Source organism: Drosophila virilis, chromosome 3, assembly GCF_030788295.1.
Source record: "Drosophila virilis strain 15010-1051.87 chromosome 3, Dvir_AGI_RSII-ME, whole genome shotgun sequence".
Taxonomy (NCBI): domain Eukaryota; kingdom Metazoa; phylum Arthropoda; class Insecta; order Diptera; family Drosophilidae; genus Drosophila; species Drosophila virilis.
The window spans coordinates 10,357,388-10,371,529 of record NC_091545.1 but is presented as its reverse complement, the minus strand read 5'-3'; the positions used below and the strand labels follow the sequence as shown (position 1 = coordinate 10,371,529).

General features: G+C 36.6%; 2 protein-coding genes across 2 annotated transcripts; one reads left to right on the top strand and one right to left on the bottom strand.

Moving 5' to 3' along the window:
- Positions 1–9,923: 9,923 nt before the first annotated feature.
- On the bottom strand, positions 9,924–11,463 carry LOC6623958 (cold shock domain-containing protein CG9705). Its single transcript, XM_002046986.4, has 4 exons — positions 11,131–11,463; positions 10,727–11,056; positions 10,464–10,586; positions 9,924–10,388 (listed from the first exon to the last, which is right to left on the bottom strand). Exons 2-4 carry the CDS (start codon positions 10,858–10,860, stop codon positions 10,217–10,219), a joined length of 429 nt encoding a protein of 142 aa, XP_002047022.1. The 5' UTR covers positions 10,861–11,056; positions 11,131–11,463; the 3' UTR covers positions 9,924–10,216.
- Positions 11,464–11,550: 87 nt separating this feature from the next.
- mus302 (mutagen-sensitive 302) lies at positions 11,551–14,007 on the top strand. Its single transcript, XM_002046985.4, has 2 exons — positions 11,551–13,187; positions 13,243–14,007. The coding sequence occupies exons 1-2, from the start codon at positions 11,699–11,701 to the stop codon at positions 13,794–13,796; spliced, it is 2,043 nt and encodes a 680-aa protein (XP_002047021.1). The 5' UTR covers positions 11,551–11,698; the 3' UTR covers positions 13,797–14,007.
- The last annotated feature ends 135 nt before the right edge of the window (positions 14,008–14,142 follow it).

Here is a 14,142-nt window from a genome sequence, read left to right as displayed (position 1 = left end):
ATGACGATGAATATTATTTAAACATGTTATTTATATAAAATAAATACTTTACATAGTTGTTAAAACATTCTACAATTTGTATTATTATCTGTGTATATATAAATATGCACAACTACCGTGCATTTGGGGCCGCGTTCGCAGAAATTAAATAATAAAGCTTAAAATATGGCTGCCATTTAACAGTTTGATATATAATATTGCCAGGTTGTTTTTTTGCATTAACATAGGATGTTATGAGAGAAATAGAAAAATGAGAATTTCTCAAAATCTGTACCGATGATTTTAATGAAATAAATAGCAAAATGATTGATAAATCGTGCTCTATATGCACAACTACCGTGCATTTGGGGCCGCGTTCGCAGAAATTAAATAATAAAGCTTAAAATATGGCTGCCATTTAACAGTTTGATATATAATATTGCCAGGTTGTTTTTTTGCATTAACATAGGATGTTATGAGAGAAATAGAAAAATGAGAATTTCTCAAAATCTGTACCGATGATTTTAATGAAATAAATAGCAAAATGATTGATAAATCGTGCTCTATATGCACAACTACCGTGCATTTGGGGCCGCGTTCGCAGAAATTAAATAATAAAGTTTAAAATATGGCTGCCATTTAACAGTATGATATATAATATTGCCAGGTTGTTTTTTTGCATTAACATAGGATGTTATGAGAGAAATAGAAAAATGAGAATTTCTCAAAATCTGTACCGATGATTTTAATGAAATAAATAGCAAAATGATTGATAAATCGTGCTCTATATGCACAACTACCGTGCATTTGGGGCCGCGTTCGCAGAAATTAAATAATAAAGCTTAAAATATGGCTGCCATTTAACAGTTTGATATATAATATTGCCAGGTTGTTTTTTTGCATTAACATAGGATGTTATGAGAGAAATAGAAAAATGAGAATTTCTCAAAATCTGTACCGATGATTTTAATGAAATAAATAGCAAAATGATTGATAAATCGTGCTCTATATGCACAACTACCGTGCATTTGGGGCCGCGTTCGCAGAAATTAAATAATAAAGTTTAAAATATGGCTGCCATTTAACAGTATGATATATAATATTGCCAGGTTGTTTTTTTGCATTAACATAGGATGTTATGAGAGAAATAGAAAAATGAGAATTTCTCAAAATCTGTACCGATGATTTTAATGAAATAAATAGCAAAATGATTGATAAATCGTGCTCTATATGCACAACTACCGTGCATTTGGGGCCGCGTTCGCAGAAATTAAATAATAAAGTTTAAAATATGGCTGCCATTTAACAGTATGATATATAATATTGCCAGGTTGTTTTTTTGCATTAACATAGGATGTTATGAGAGAAATAGAAAAATGAGAATTTCTCAAAATCTGTACCGATGATTTTAATGAAATAAATAGCAAAATGATTGATAAATCGTGCTCTATATGCACAACTACCGTGCATTTGGGGCCGCGTTCGCAGAAATTAAATAATAAAGTTTAAAATATGGCTGCCATTTAACAGTATGATATATAATATTGCCAGGTTGTTTTTTTGCATTAACATAGGATGTTATGAGAGAAATAGAAAAATGAGAATTTCTCAAAATCTGTACCGATGATTTTAATGAAATAAATAGCAAAATGATTGATAAATCGTGCTCTATATGCACAACTACCGTGCATTTGGGGCCGCGTTCGCAGAAATTAAATAATAAAGCTTAAAATATGGCTGCCATTTAACAGTTTGATATATAATATTGCCAGGTTGTTTTTTTGCATTAACATAGGATGTTATGAGAGAAATAGAAAAATGAGAATTTCTCAAAATCTGTACCGATGATTTTAATGAAATAAATAGCAAAATGATTGATAAATCGTGCTCTATATGCACAACTACCGTGCATTTGGGGCCGCGTTCGCAGAAATTAAATAATAAAGTTTAAAATATGGCTGCCATTTAACAGTATGATATATAATATTGCCAGGTTGTTTTTTTGCATTAACATAGGATGTTATGAGAGAAATAGAAAAATGAGAATTTCTCAAAATCTGTACCGATGATTTTAATGAAATAAATAGCAAAATGATTGATAAATCGTGCTCTATATGCACAACTACCGTGCATTTGGGGCCGCGTTCGCAGAAATTAAATAATAAAGTTTAAAATATGGCTGCCATTTAACAGTATGATATATAATATTGCCAGGTTGTTTTTTTGCATTAACATAGGATGTTATGAGAGAAATAGAAAAATGAGAATTTCTCAAAATCTGTACCGATGATTTTAATGAAATAAATAGCAAAATGATTGATAAATCGTGCTCTATATGCACAACTACCGTGCATTTGGGGCCGCGTTCGCAGAAATTAAATAATAAAGCTTAAAATATGGCTGCCATTTAACAGTTTGATATATAATATTGCCAGGTTGTTTTTTTGCATTAACATAGGATGTTATGAGAGAAATAGAAAAATGAGAATTTCTCAAAATCTGTACCGATGATTTTAATGAAATAAATAGCAAAATGATTGATAAATCGTGCTCTATATGCACAACTACCGTGCATTTGGGGCCGCGTTCGCAGAAATTAAATAATAAAGCTTAAAATATGGCTGCCATTTAACAGTTTGATATATAATATTGCCAGGTTGTTTTTTTGCATTAACATAGGATGTTATGAGAGAAATAGAAAAATGAGAATTTCTCAAAATCTGTACCGATGATTTTAATGAAATAAATAGCAAAATGATTGATAAATCGTGCTCTATATGCACAACTACCGTGCATTTGGGGCCGCGTTCGCAGAAATTAAATAATAAAGTTTAAAATATGGCTGCCATTTAACAGTATGATATATAATATTGCCAGGTTGTTTTTTTGCATTAACATAGGATGTTATGAGAGAAATAGAAAAATGAGAATTTCTCAAAATCTGTACCGATGATTTTAATGAAATAAATAGCAAAATGATTGATAAATCGTGCTCTATATGCACAACTACCGTGCATTTGGGGCCGCGTTCGCAGAAATTAAATAATAAAGCTTAAAATATGGCTGCCATTTAACAGTTTGATATATAATATTGCCAGGTTGTTTTTTTGCATTAACATAGGATGTTATGAGAGAAATAGAAAAATGAGAATTTCTCAAAATCTGTACCGATGATTTTAATGAAATAAATAGCAAAATGATTGATAAATCGTGCTCTATATGCACAACTACCGTGCATTTGGGGCCGCGTTCGCAGAAATTAAATAATAAAGTTTAAAATATGGCTGCCATTTAACAGTATGATATATAATATTGCCAGGTTGTTTTTTTGCATTAACATAGGATGTTATGAGAGAAATAGAAAAATGAGAATTTCTCAAAATCTGTACCGATGATTTTAATGAAATAAATAGCAAAATGATTGATAAATCGTGCTCTATATGCACAACTACCGTGCATTTGGGGCCGCGTTCGCAGAAATTAAATAATAAAGTTTAAAATATGGCTGCCATTTAACAGTATGATATATAATATTGCCAGGTTGTTTTTTTGCATTAACATAGGATGTTATGAGAGAAATAGAAAAATGAGAATTTCTCAAAATCTGTACCGATGATTTTAATGAAATAAATAGCAAAATGATTGATAAATCGTGCTCTATATGCACAACTACCGTGCATTTGGGGCCGCGTTCGCAGAAATTAAATAATAAAGCTTAAAATATGGCTGCCATTTAACAGTTTGATATATAATATTGCCAGGTTGTTTTTTTGCATTAACATAGGATGTTATGAGAGAAATAGAAAAATGAGAATTTCTCAAAATCTGTACCGATGATTTTAATGAAATAAATAGCAAAATGATTGATAAATCGTGCTCTATATGCACAACTACCGTGCATTTGGGGCCGCGTTCGCAGAAATTAAATAATAAAGCTTAAAATATGGCTGCCATTTAACAGTTTGATATATAATATTGCCAGGTTGTTTTTTTGCATTAACATAGGATGTTATGAGAGAAATAGAAAAATGAGAATTTCTCAAAATCTGTACCGATGATTTTAATGAAATAAATAGCAAAATGATTGATAAATCGTGCTCTATATGCACAACTACCGTGCATTTGGGGCCGCGTTCGCAGAAATTAAATAATAAAGCTTAAAATATGGCTGCCATTTAACAGTTTGATATATAATATTGCCAGGTTGTTTTTTTGCATTAACATAGGATGTTATGAGAGAAATAGAAAAATGAGAATTTCTCAAAATCTGTACCGATGATTTTAATGAAATAAATAGCAAAATGATTGATAAATCGTGCTCTATATGCACAACTACCGTGCATTTGGGGCCGCGTTCGCAGAAATTAAATAATAAAGTTTAAAATATGGCTGCCATTTAACAGTATGATATATAATATTGCCAGGTTGTTTTTTTGCATTAACATAGGATGTTATGAGAGAAATAGAAAAATGAGAATTTCTCAAAATCTGTACCGATGATTTTAATGAAATAAATAGCAAAATGATTGATAAATCGTGCTCTATATGCACAACTACCGTGCATTTGGGGCCGCGTTCGCAGAAATTAAATAATAAAGTTTAAAATATGGCTGCCATTTAACAGTATGATATATAATATTGCCAGGTTGTTTTTTTGCATTAACATAGGATGTTATGAGAGAAATAGAAAAATGAGAATTTCTCAAAATCTGTACCGATGATTTTAATGAAATAAATAGCAAAATGATTGATAAATCGTGCTCTATATGCACAACTACCGTGCATTTGGGGCCGCGTTCGCAGAAATTAAATAATAAAGTTTAAAATATGGCTGCCATTTAACAGTATGATATATAATATTGCCAGGTTGTTTTTTTGCATTAACATAGGATGTTATGAGAGAAATAGAAAAATGAGAATTTCTCAAAATCTGTACCGATGATTTTAATGAAATAAATAGCAAAATGATTGATAAATCGTGCTCTATATGCACAACTACCGTGCATTTGGGGCCGCGTTCGCAGAAATTAAATAATAAAGCTTAAAATATGGCTGCCATTTAACAGTTTGATATATAATATTGCCAGGTTGTTTTTTTGCATTAACATAGGATGTTATGAGAGAAATAGAAAAATGAGAATTTCTCAAAATCTGTACCGATGATTTTAATGAAATAAATAGCAAAATGATTGATAAATCGTGCTCTATATGCACAACTACCGTGCATTTGGGGCCGCGTTCGCAGAAATTAAATAATAAAGCTTAAAATATGGCTGCCATTTAACAGTTTGATATATAATATTGCCAGGTTGTTTTTTTGCATTAACATAGGATGTTATGAGAGAAATAGAAAAATGAGAATTTCTCAAAATCTGTACCGATGATTTTAATGAAATAAATAGCAAAATGATTGATAAATCGTGCTCTATATGCACAACTACCGTGCATTTGGGGCCGCGTTCGCAGAAATTAAATAATAAAGCTTAAAATATGGCTGCCATTTAACAGTTTGATATATAATATTGCCAGGTTGTTTTTTTGCATTAACATAGGATGTTATGAGAGAAATAGAAAAATGAGAATTTCTCAAAATCTGTACCGATGATTTTAATGAAATAAATAGCAAAATGATTGATAAATCGTGCTCTATATGCACAACTACCGTGCATTTGGGGCCGCGTTCGCAGAAATTAAATAATAAAGTTTAAAATATGGCTGCCATTTAACAGTATGATATATAATATTGCCAGGTTGTTTTTTTGCATTAACATAGGATGTTATGAGAGAAATAGAAAAATGAGAATTTCTCAAAATCTGTACCGATGATTTTAATGAAATAAATAGCAAAATGATTGATAAATCGTGCTCTATATGCACAACTACCGTGCATTTGGGGCCGCGTTCGCAGAAATTAAATAATAAAGCTTAAAATATGGCTGCCATTTAACAGTTTGATATATAATATTGCCAGGTTGTTTTTTTGCATTAACATAGGATGTTATGAGAGAAATAGAAAAATGAGAATTTCTCAAAATCTGTACCGATGATTTTAATGAAATAAATAGCAAAATGATTGATAAATCGTGCTCTATATGCACAACTACCGTGCATTTGGGGCCGCGTTCGCAGAAATTAAATAATAAAGCTTAAAATATGGCTGCCATTTAACAGTTTGATATATAATATTGCCAGGTTGTTTTTTTGCATTAACATAGGATGTTATGAGAGAAATAGAAAAATGAGAATTTCTCAAAATCTGTACCGATGATTTTAATGAAATAAATAGCAAAATGATTGATAAATCGTGCTCTATATGCACAACTACCGTGCATTTGGGGCCGCGTTCGCAGAAATTAAATAATAAAGTTTAAAATATGGCTGCCATTTAACAGTATGATATATAATATTGCCAGGTTGTTTTTTTGCATTAACATAGGATGTTATGAGAGAAATAGAAAAATGAGAATTTCTCAAAATCTGTACCGATGATTTTAATGAAATAAATAGCAAAATGATTGATAAATCGTGCTCTATATGCACAACTACCGTGCATTTGGGGCCGCGTTCGCAGAAATTAAATAATAAAGCTTAAAATATGGCTGCCATTTAACAGTTTGATATATAATATTGCCAGGTTGTTTTTTTGCATTAACATAGGATGTTATGAGAGAAATAGAAAAATGAGAATTTCTCAAAATCTGTACCGATGATTTTAATGAAATAAATAGCAAAATGATTGATAAATCGTGCTCTATATGCACAACTACCGTGCATTTGGGGCCGCGTTCGCAGAAATTAAATAATAAAGTTTAAAATATGGCTGCCATTTAACAGTATGATATATAATATTGCCAGGTTGTTTTTTTGCATTAACATAGGATGTTATGAGAGAAATAGAAAAATGAGAATTTCTCAAAATCTGTACCGATGATTTTAATGAAATAAATAGCAAAATGATTGATAAATCGTGCTCTATATGCACAACTACCGTGCATTTGGGGCCGCGTTCGCAGAAATTAAATAATAAAGCTTAAAATATGGCTGCCATTTAACAGTTTGATATATAATATTGCCAGGTTGTTTTTTTGCATTAACATAGGATGTTATGAGAGAAATAGAAAAATGAGAATTTCTCAAAATCTGTACCGATGATTTTAATGAAATAAATAGCAAAATGATTGATAAATCGTGCTCTATATGCACAACTACCGTGCATTTGGGGCCGCGTTCGCAGAAATTAAATAATAAAGTTTAAAATATGGCTGCCATTTAACAGTATGATATATAATATTGCCAGGTTGTTTTTTTGCATTAACATAGGATGTTATGAGAGAAATAGAAAAATGAGAATTTCTCAAAATCTGTACCGATGATTTTAATGAAATAAATAGCAAAATGATTGATAAATCGTGCTCTATATGCACAACTACCGTGCATTTGGGGCCGCGTTCGCAGAAATTAAATAATAAAGTTTAAAATATGGCTGCCATTTAACAGTATGATATATAATATTGCCAGGTTGTTTTTTTGCATTAACATAGGATGTTATGAGAGAAATAGAAAAATGAGAATTTCTCAAAATCTGTACCGATGATTTTAATGAAATAAATAGCAAAATGATTGATAAATCGTGCTCTATATGCACAACTACCGTGCATTTGGGGCCGCGTTCGCAGAAATTAAATAATAAAGCTTAAAATATGGCTGCCATTTAACAGTTTGATATATAATATTGCCAGGTTGTTTTTTTGCATTAACATAGGATGTTATGAGAGAAATAGAAAAATGAGAATTTCTCAAAATCTGTACCGATGATTTTAATGAAATAAATAGCAAAATGATTGATAAATCGTGCTCTATATGCACAACTACCGTGCATTTGGGGCCGCGTTCGCAGAAATTAAATAATAAAGTTTAAAATATGGCTGCCATTTAACAGTATGATATATAATATTGCCAGGTTGTTTTTTTGCATTAACATAGGATGTTATGAGAGAAATAGAAAAATGAGAATTTCTCAAAATCTGTACCGATGATTTTAATGAAATAAATAGCAAAATGATTGATAAATCGTGCTCTATATGCACAACTACCGTGCATTTGGGGCCGCGTTCGCAGAAATTAAATAATAAAGCTTAAAATATGGCTGCCATTTAACAGTTTGATATATAATATTGCCAGGTTGTTTTTTTGCATTAACATAGGATGTTATGAGAGAAATAGAAAAATGAGAATTTCTCAAAATCTGTACCGATGATTTTAATGAAATAAATAGCAAAATGATTGATAAATCGTGCTCTATATGCACAACTACCGTGCATTTGGGGCCGCGTTCGCAGAAATTAAATAATAAAGTTTAAAATATGGCTGCCATTTAACAGTATGATATATAATATTGCCAGGTTGTTTTTTTGCATTAACATAGGATGTTATGAGAGAAATAGAAAAATGAGAATTTCTCAAAATCTGTACCGATGATTTTAATGAAATAAATAGCAAAATGATTGATAAATCGTGCTCTATATGCACAACTACCGTGCATTTGGGGCCGCGTTCGCAGAAATTAAATAATAAAGTTTAAAATATGGCTGCCATTTAACAGTTTGATATATAATATTGCCAGGTTGTTTTTTTGCATTAACATAGGATGTAAAGAAAAAATTGGAAAACTGCATTTTTTTCATAAACTGCGCTATTAAGTATGACTTAATACTTCTCATATAATTTTTTTTGACTTTTTAATTTAATTTACTTTGAGTCCTTCCCATTTTTTCATGATTACATATAATTCAAATTGAGTTGGTTCCCGCTCAGTTCTGTACAAAATTGTTCAACACTGATGCCAGGCAGTGATTCAGTTCACGTAGGAACTAGCAGTTCGATAGACTTTTTGAATGAACTATATGAGGTTGGCTTACAATTAATTAATTTTCTCAAAATCTGTACCGTCCATTTACTTAAAATTAGTGCCTAAAGCTTCTTAAAATATCTATCTACAAGAGGGTATACCGTGCATTGAGGGCCATTGTCTCTGAGCTAAGAAATAAGGGCTCGAAAACAAGGTTGATTTTTTGCGGTCATTTTATATGGGGCTGACTTGGGGGTTGTTGCACTCTTTTCCAAATATCTTAAAAATGGTACCGACGATTTTAATCAAATTTTCACAGTTGGGTAGGAGAAACTATAGGCTTTAATCGTGTATATGCGGTTTTCGGGGCCATCGTCCCTAAATTTAAATGTTTATGGAATGGTGAAAACCTAATATTTTAACCCCTTGGTTTACCCATATTATAAATTAAAATTCAAAAATAAATGAATATAGATAGTAAATAATTTAATTTATTGCAATTCTGCATTTAAATTTATTTGGTTTTGTGCTTAAAAACATAAATAAATGCATTTTAAAGTGACCGATTCCTTTTCCGATACCAAGTACCAAAATTCGACGCTAACTCACCGCCGCTAATTTGACGCACATCGACGATTCTCTGCAGCCACATCGAACTTATCGAAAGCTATGATAGCTATCGATGTATCGATACCTCATTCAAAGCTTCTTTCGCAACGGGTTATTGGATAAATTAACAAATATTTACACACATGCGAAAGAAACAAACAAATGTCTATTTGTATGTCACGACCCAGCATCTTTAATTTTCTACGCTGCGTTGATAAGCCAATTAACCCCAGCATTGTTAACCCGCAAGAAAAAGACGTATATTTTGATTTCAGTTTATTTTTATTGTGACTCGGGCTTTGCTTTTACATATTAATTATTTCATATAATTCAAAAATTAAGTATATTCATATACTGTTACAGGCTCCAAATCAAAATGACGAAACTGCCGTTCCTAAATAACACATACATACATATTCCATTTCAAGACAAATTCATAAATTCTTCAAACTGGTTTCGCATCGCTTTTCAAAAAAGTCTAACACAATTGTGACATGGGTTAATATATTTCAGCTTAGCTTAATAATAATAAAGATTTTTAATTGAAACTGGCTGGCTGGCTGTGTGGCATACGATTGATAAAGTCGCTTTGTGTGCTTGCTCTCGTTTACTCTTATTATATTTTATTTTGTTGTGCTTCTTTTCTGTTTCGAGCGTCGTCTCCCAACTGTTTTTGCTGCTGTTGTTGATCATATTTATTGTTTTTTCATTTGCTTTGTTTGCGCCCGGATATGACGTGCTCCAGTTAATTAAATTTTGGAAGGCCTTTGCAAATGGTTTCTATTTGGCGGGCGAGCCGCAGAAGACGGACTCCTCCCACTTGTGGTGCACCTCGGGCGTCAAGTTGCTTATCTGCACGTGCACGGCCTGATGTTTCTCGAACTTGGGCGGAATGGCGCACAGCCGATACTTGACCTCGTCGCCGGGCATGGGCACATATTCGCCCTCGATGCTGTTTTGGATTTAAATAGTGTTTATTTTTGTTGCAAGCGTGAAGGTAAAACAAAAAAAAAAAACAAAAACTTACTCGGAAACATGGCAAAAAACGTCCTCGCCGCCGCCATGGGGCGTAATAAAGCCGTGTCCTTTGGTGCGGCTAAAAGATTTCACAACGCCGCTTACAACCGGGTTTTCCATGGCACGCGCCGAACTGTTGAGTGCGCGCGCGTGATTGTGCAAGCAGAAAGGAGAAGGAGGAGCAGACAATTAAATCAATGCCAGATGAGAGAGAGTTGGAATGTGTTAAGGTGGGAGGGGTTGGGTGCGAGGGCAGAGAGGGGGCTCACTTACGTGGAGGCCGTGCGTGTACGCCGCGTGATGATGGGGCTCGGCAGTTGCAGCGTGGCGTTTGGACTATGGCTATTTTGATGATAGACCGGCGGCTTGGCAGACAGCATCTTTTCGGGTGTTTTTGCCTCGGCCATATTAAGATTTCGTTTATTCCCGTTATGTTATGAGGTGTTAGTGGGCGGCAGTGACGCGGGGGTGATTGCGGGGCGTTTGATTTAAGTAGTTGAAGTTTAATTGATTGCGGCGGCGGCGTCGGCGGCACCCTGGCAGTGGCTTTTGCTAGCGGCGCGTGTGTTTGGGTCTCTCACTCAAATGGGACAGCAGCCAAGTCTGTCGGGTTCAAGGACAGACCGGTTAGTCAGCAAATTGCGTTGCGCTTAAAAAGTATTCGGAATGTCGCTTACCAAATCGGCTGTGTTGCGTGTTCAAGCAGCGCACTTTCACCTGAGAACTACTCGCAAATATCTTGCAGTGTGTGTGCCCTGGGAATTTGCAATTTGTATCCAGGCACTAATACTGATGCAATTTTTTTTTTTTGCCGGAATTCACAATGTAGTTGCCGGCAATGAAGCTATTTTATAGCAGTTCGCGAGTATTATTCAATTCAAAAGTGGCTGGGTGTCTACAATGCTTTGAGTTGTTATTTTTTGCGTGCTTTTTACACAATTTGTGCGCTAATAAACAATTGGAATCGTTCCTTTCTTTACAAAACCAAAAATGAATGGCGTCGGCGGCGTCGAAATTGTCGACTCGAAATGGTGTGCAGAGCATCGATACTTGGGCATATCTACTCGATTATATCGCGACAGTGCTGCCAGATTTTGCAACTTTAAGTCAACAAATTCAACGCGCTTTATTAATGTTTTTATTATCGCTGCTAAGGCAAACGAATACAGCAAAATGCTAAGCCCATAAAAGCATTTCAACGTTAATTTTCGGTTCCACGCAATTTTTTAAAACTACTTTTGTTCCATGAACAATCGAGACGCGGATGCGAGATACGCGCTGATGCTGATAGACATGCTGTTTGGGGGGGAACACGAAGAAGAGTATCAGGATTTAATGATTTCGGATGAGGAGACCGATTCTGAGTATGCAGAAGAGCACGGAGATTTTGAAACTGATCCTGAAGAAAGTGATACTGAGCCGGCAGAACCTGAGCCAGCAGATCCTGATGAAACTGATGTCGAAGAAACTGATACTGAAGATGCCAATCCTGAACCAGCGCAAGCAGAACCTGAGCCAGCAGAACCAGAGCAAGCAGAACCTGAGCCAGCAGAACCTGAGCAAGCAGAGCCTGCTCAAGCAGAACCCGAGCCAACAGGCGAGCCAGAGCCGCCACTTCCTGATGAAGAAGATGAGGTTGTTCTGCTGGAACCAGCTGCTGAGCGACCCACAACGTCTCGCAGAGCACAGCTGCAACAGAGTAACATAATAAATCTTGACTCGCCATCACCACCAAAGAAACGCAAGCGTCTATCCAACGTGGCCAGCACTGGAATGGGAACGCCGGTAGCCAAGCCACCGTCGAACGACGAAGAGGACGACGGCATGACGTGTCCCATATGCCTGGAGTCGTGGGAGATGAGTGGAGAACATCGTCTGGTATCACTGCGCTGCGGTCATCTGTTTGGCGAGTCCTGCATACGACGCTGGCTCATCGAGAGTCAACGGCAGTCGGCGGTTAAGGTGTGCCCGCAGTGCAAGACAAAGGCCGCCAATCGGGACATACGCTGCCTTTATGCGAAGCGACTGCGGGCCATTGATCGCACCGAGGAGCACGACATGCGCAGGGAGCTGGATGCAGAGCGTCGCCGCGCCCAGGCGCTGACCACCGAACTGGCAACAGTCAAGATGTCACATTCCCTAACCGTCAGCAAGCTGAACGAACTGCAGCTGGATTACGAGCGGCTGCGCCAGGTGGTGCGCGCGGGCGGCGGCTGTCGCGGCGCCTTTGGCGACAATATAGGCAGTGGCGGGGGCACACTGAAGAGCCTCAACCACTTGACCAGCCATCGACTATACATGGAAAAGAACTTTGAGATAACACGAGATCCCGGCTGCCGCGTACTGCTCTACTCGGCTCAGCACTCCACGCTGGTTGCGTCCCAGAAGAGCGCACAGGTTCTGTTCCCCGGCTATGGAGTGCGCTTCATCGATTCGCCCAGCTTCAAGCCGCTGCACTTTCTGCACACCTCGTCCTTGCTGGTGCGCGATATTGGCTTCAGCGACAGCCAGCATCTGTTGACCGTGGCCAGTCGGGAGACGCGCATTAAAACTTTCGACATACGCACCCGGGTGTGCAGCAGCGTGTTCACGGCCAATGACAAGCCGCTGTGGTCCTGCGGCGTGGACCGCAATGAGCGTGAGCACTTTCTATATGCGGGCGACCTGCGCGGTGGTGTCTATGTGTTCGACATGCGCTTCCCGGAGACGATCCTCAGCGAGTTTCCATCTGAGGGTAAGTATGTGCCCGCTTCTCGAAACGATTCTCTAAAGCTTACGCGTCTTTGCAGAAAACTTTAGTCCTGTGATAAACGTAGCTGCCGTGCCCGCGGGCAAGGTGTTCAGCAATGGGGGCTTTCTTGTCTGCCAGCTGACCATAGTGAAATTCTATGAGTATGCCAATGATACGGCCCTGCCCACGCGCCTCAACGTGGATGGTCCCTTCCTGTCCATGCATTATGATGTGGTGCAGGACACGGTGCTCTTCTCGGCACGCTCCAATGCCCAGTGTACGCAGTCGCGCTTTATACTCGCCAAGTTGGACAAAATAGATGGCATTCCAGTGCTCCAGGTTAAGGCCACAATATTTGGCTCAACTGCCACGCCCTATATGACACGACCCACACAAATGGGCGTGGAAGATAATACGCTGGTCATTGGCTACTTGCAGGACAACAAGCAGCTGATAATGTACGATGTGCGGCGCGAGGAACGTGTCCAAACGATACCCGTCAACGAGGTGGTCTACGACATCTGTCCAGTGGGCACGCCGGCTGGCTACTACCTGGCCGCCCTGACGGACAACAAATGTCGCATCTACAAGGTCAACAGCAGCAGGAACTGAGATTCGAATGTGTTCTTGACCATGCAAAGACTGTGACAATTCGGCTGCGTACTGTGTACCGATAATTAGTTAGTAACTAGTTGTTAGTTAAAACATTTAAGAGTTATGTTTCATTGTGGCTTTTTATTTAAACATTCTCATGCTCGCTTCGCACGCACACAGAAAAACTTGAAATATAAATGTATCCTTCTTTATTATTCGATCATCTGTACACATATCATGACCATAATGTTAAATTCTTTATGTTTGAAGATCTCTTTTTTGATTTCAGTGTTTCATCAATTTTGTGTGTTTTAAAGTTTTTTCTTTTATTTAATGTGCGGTCTTTAAGCTTCGGCAATTACAT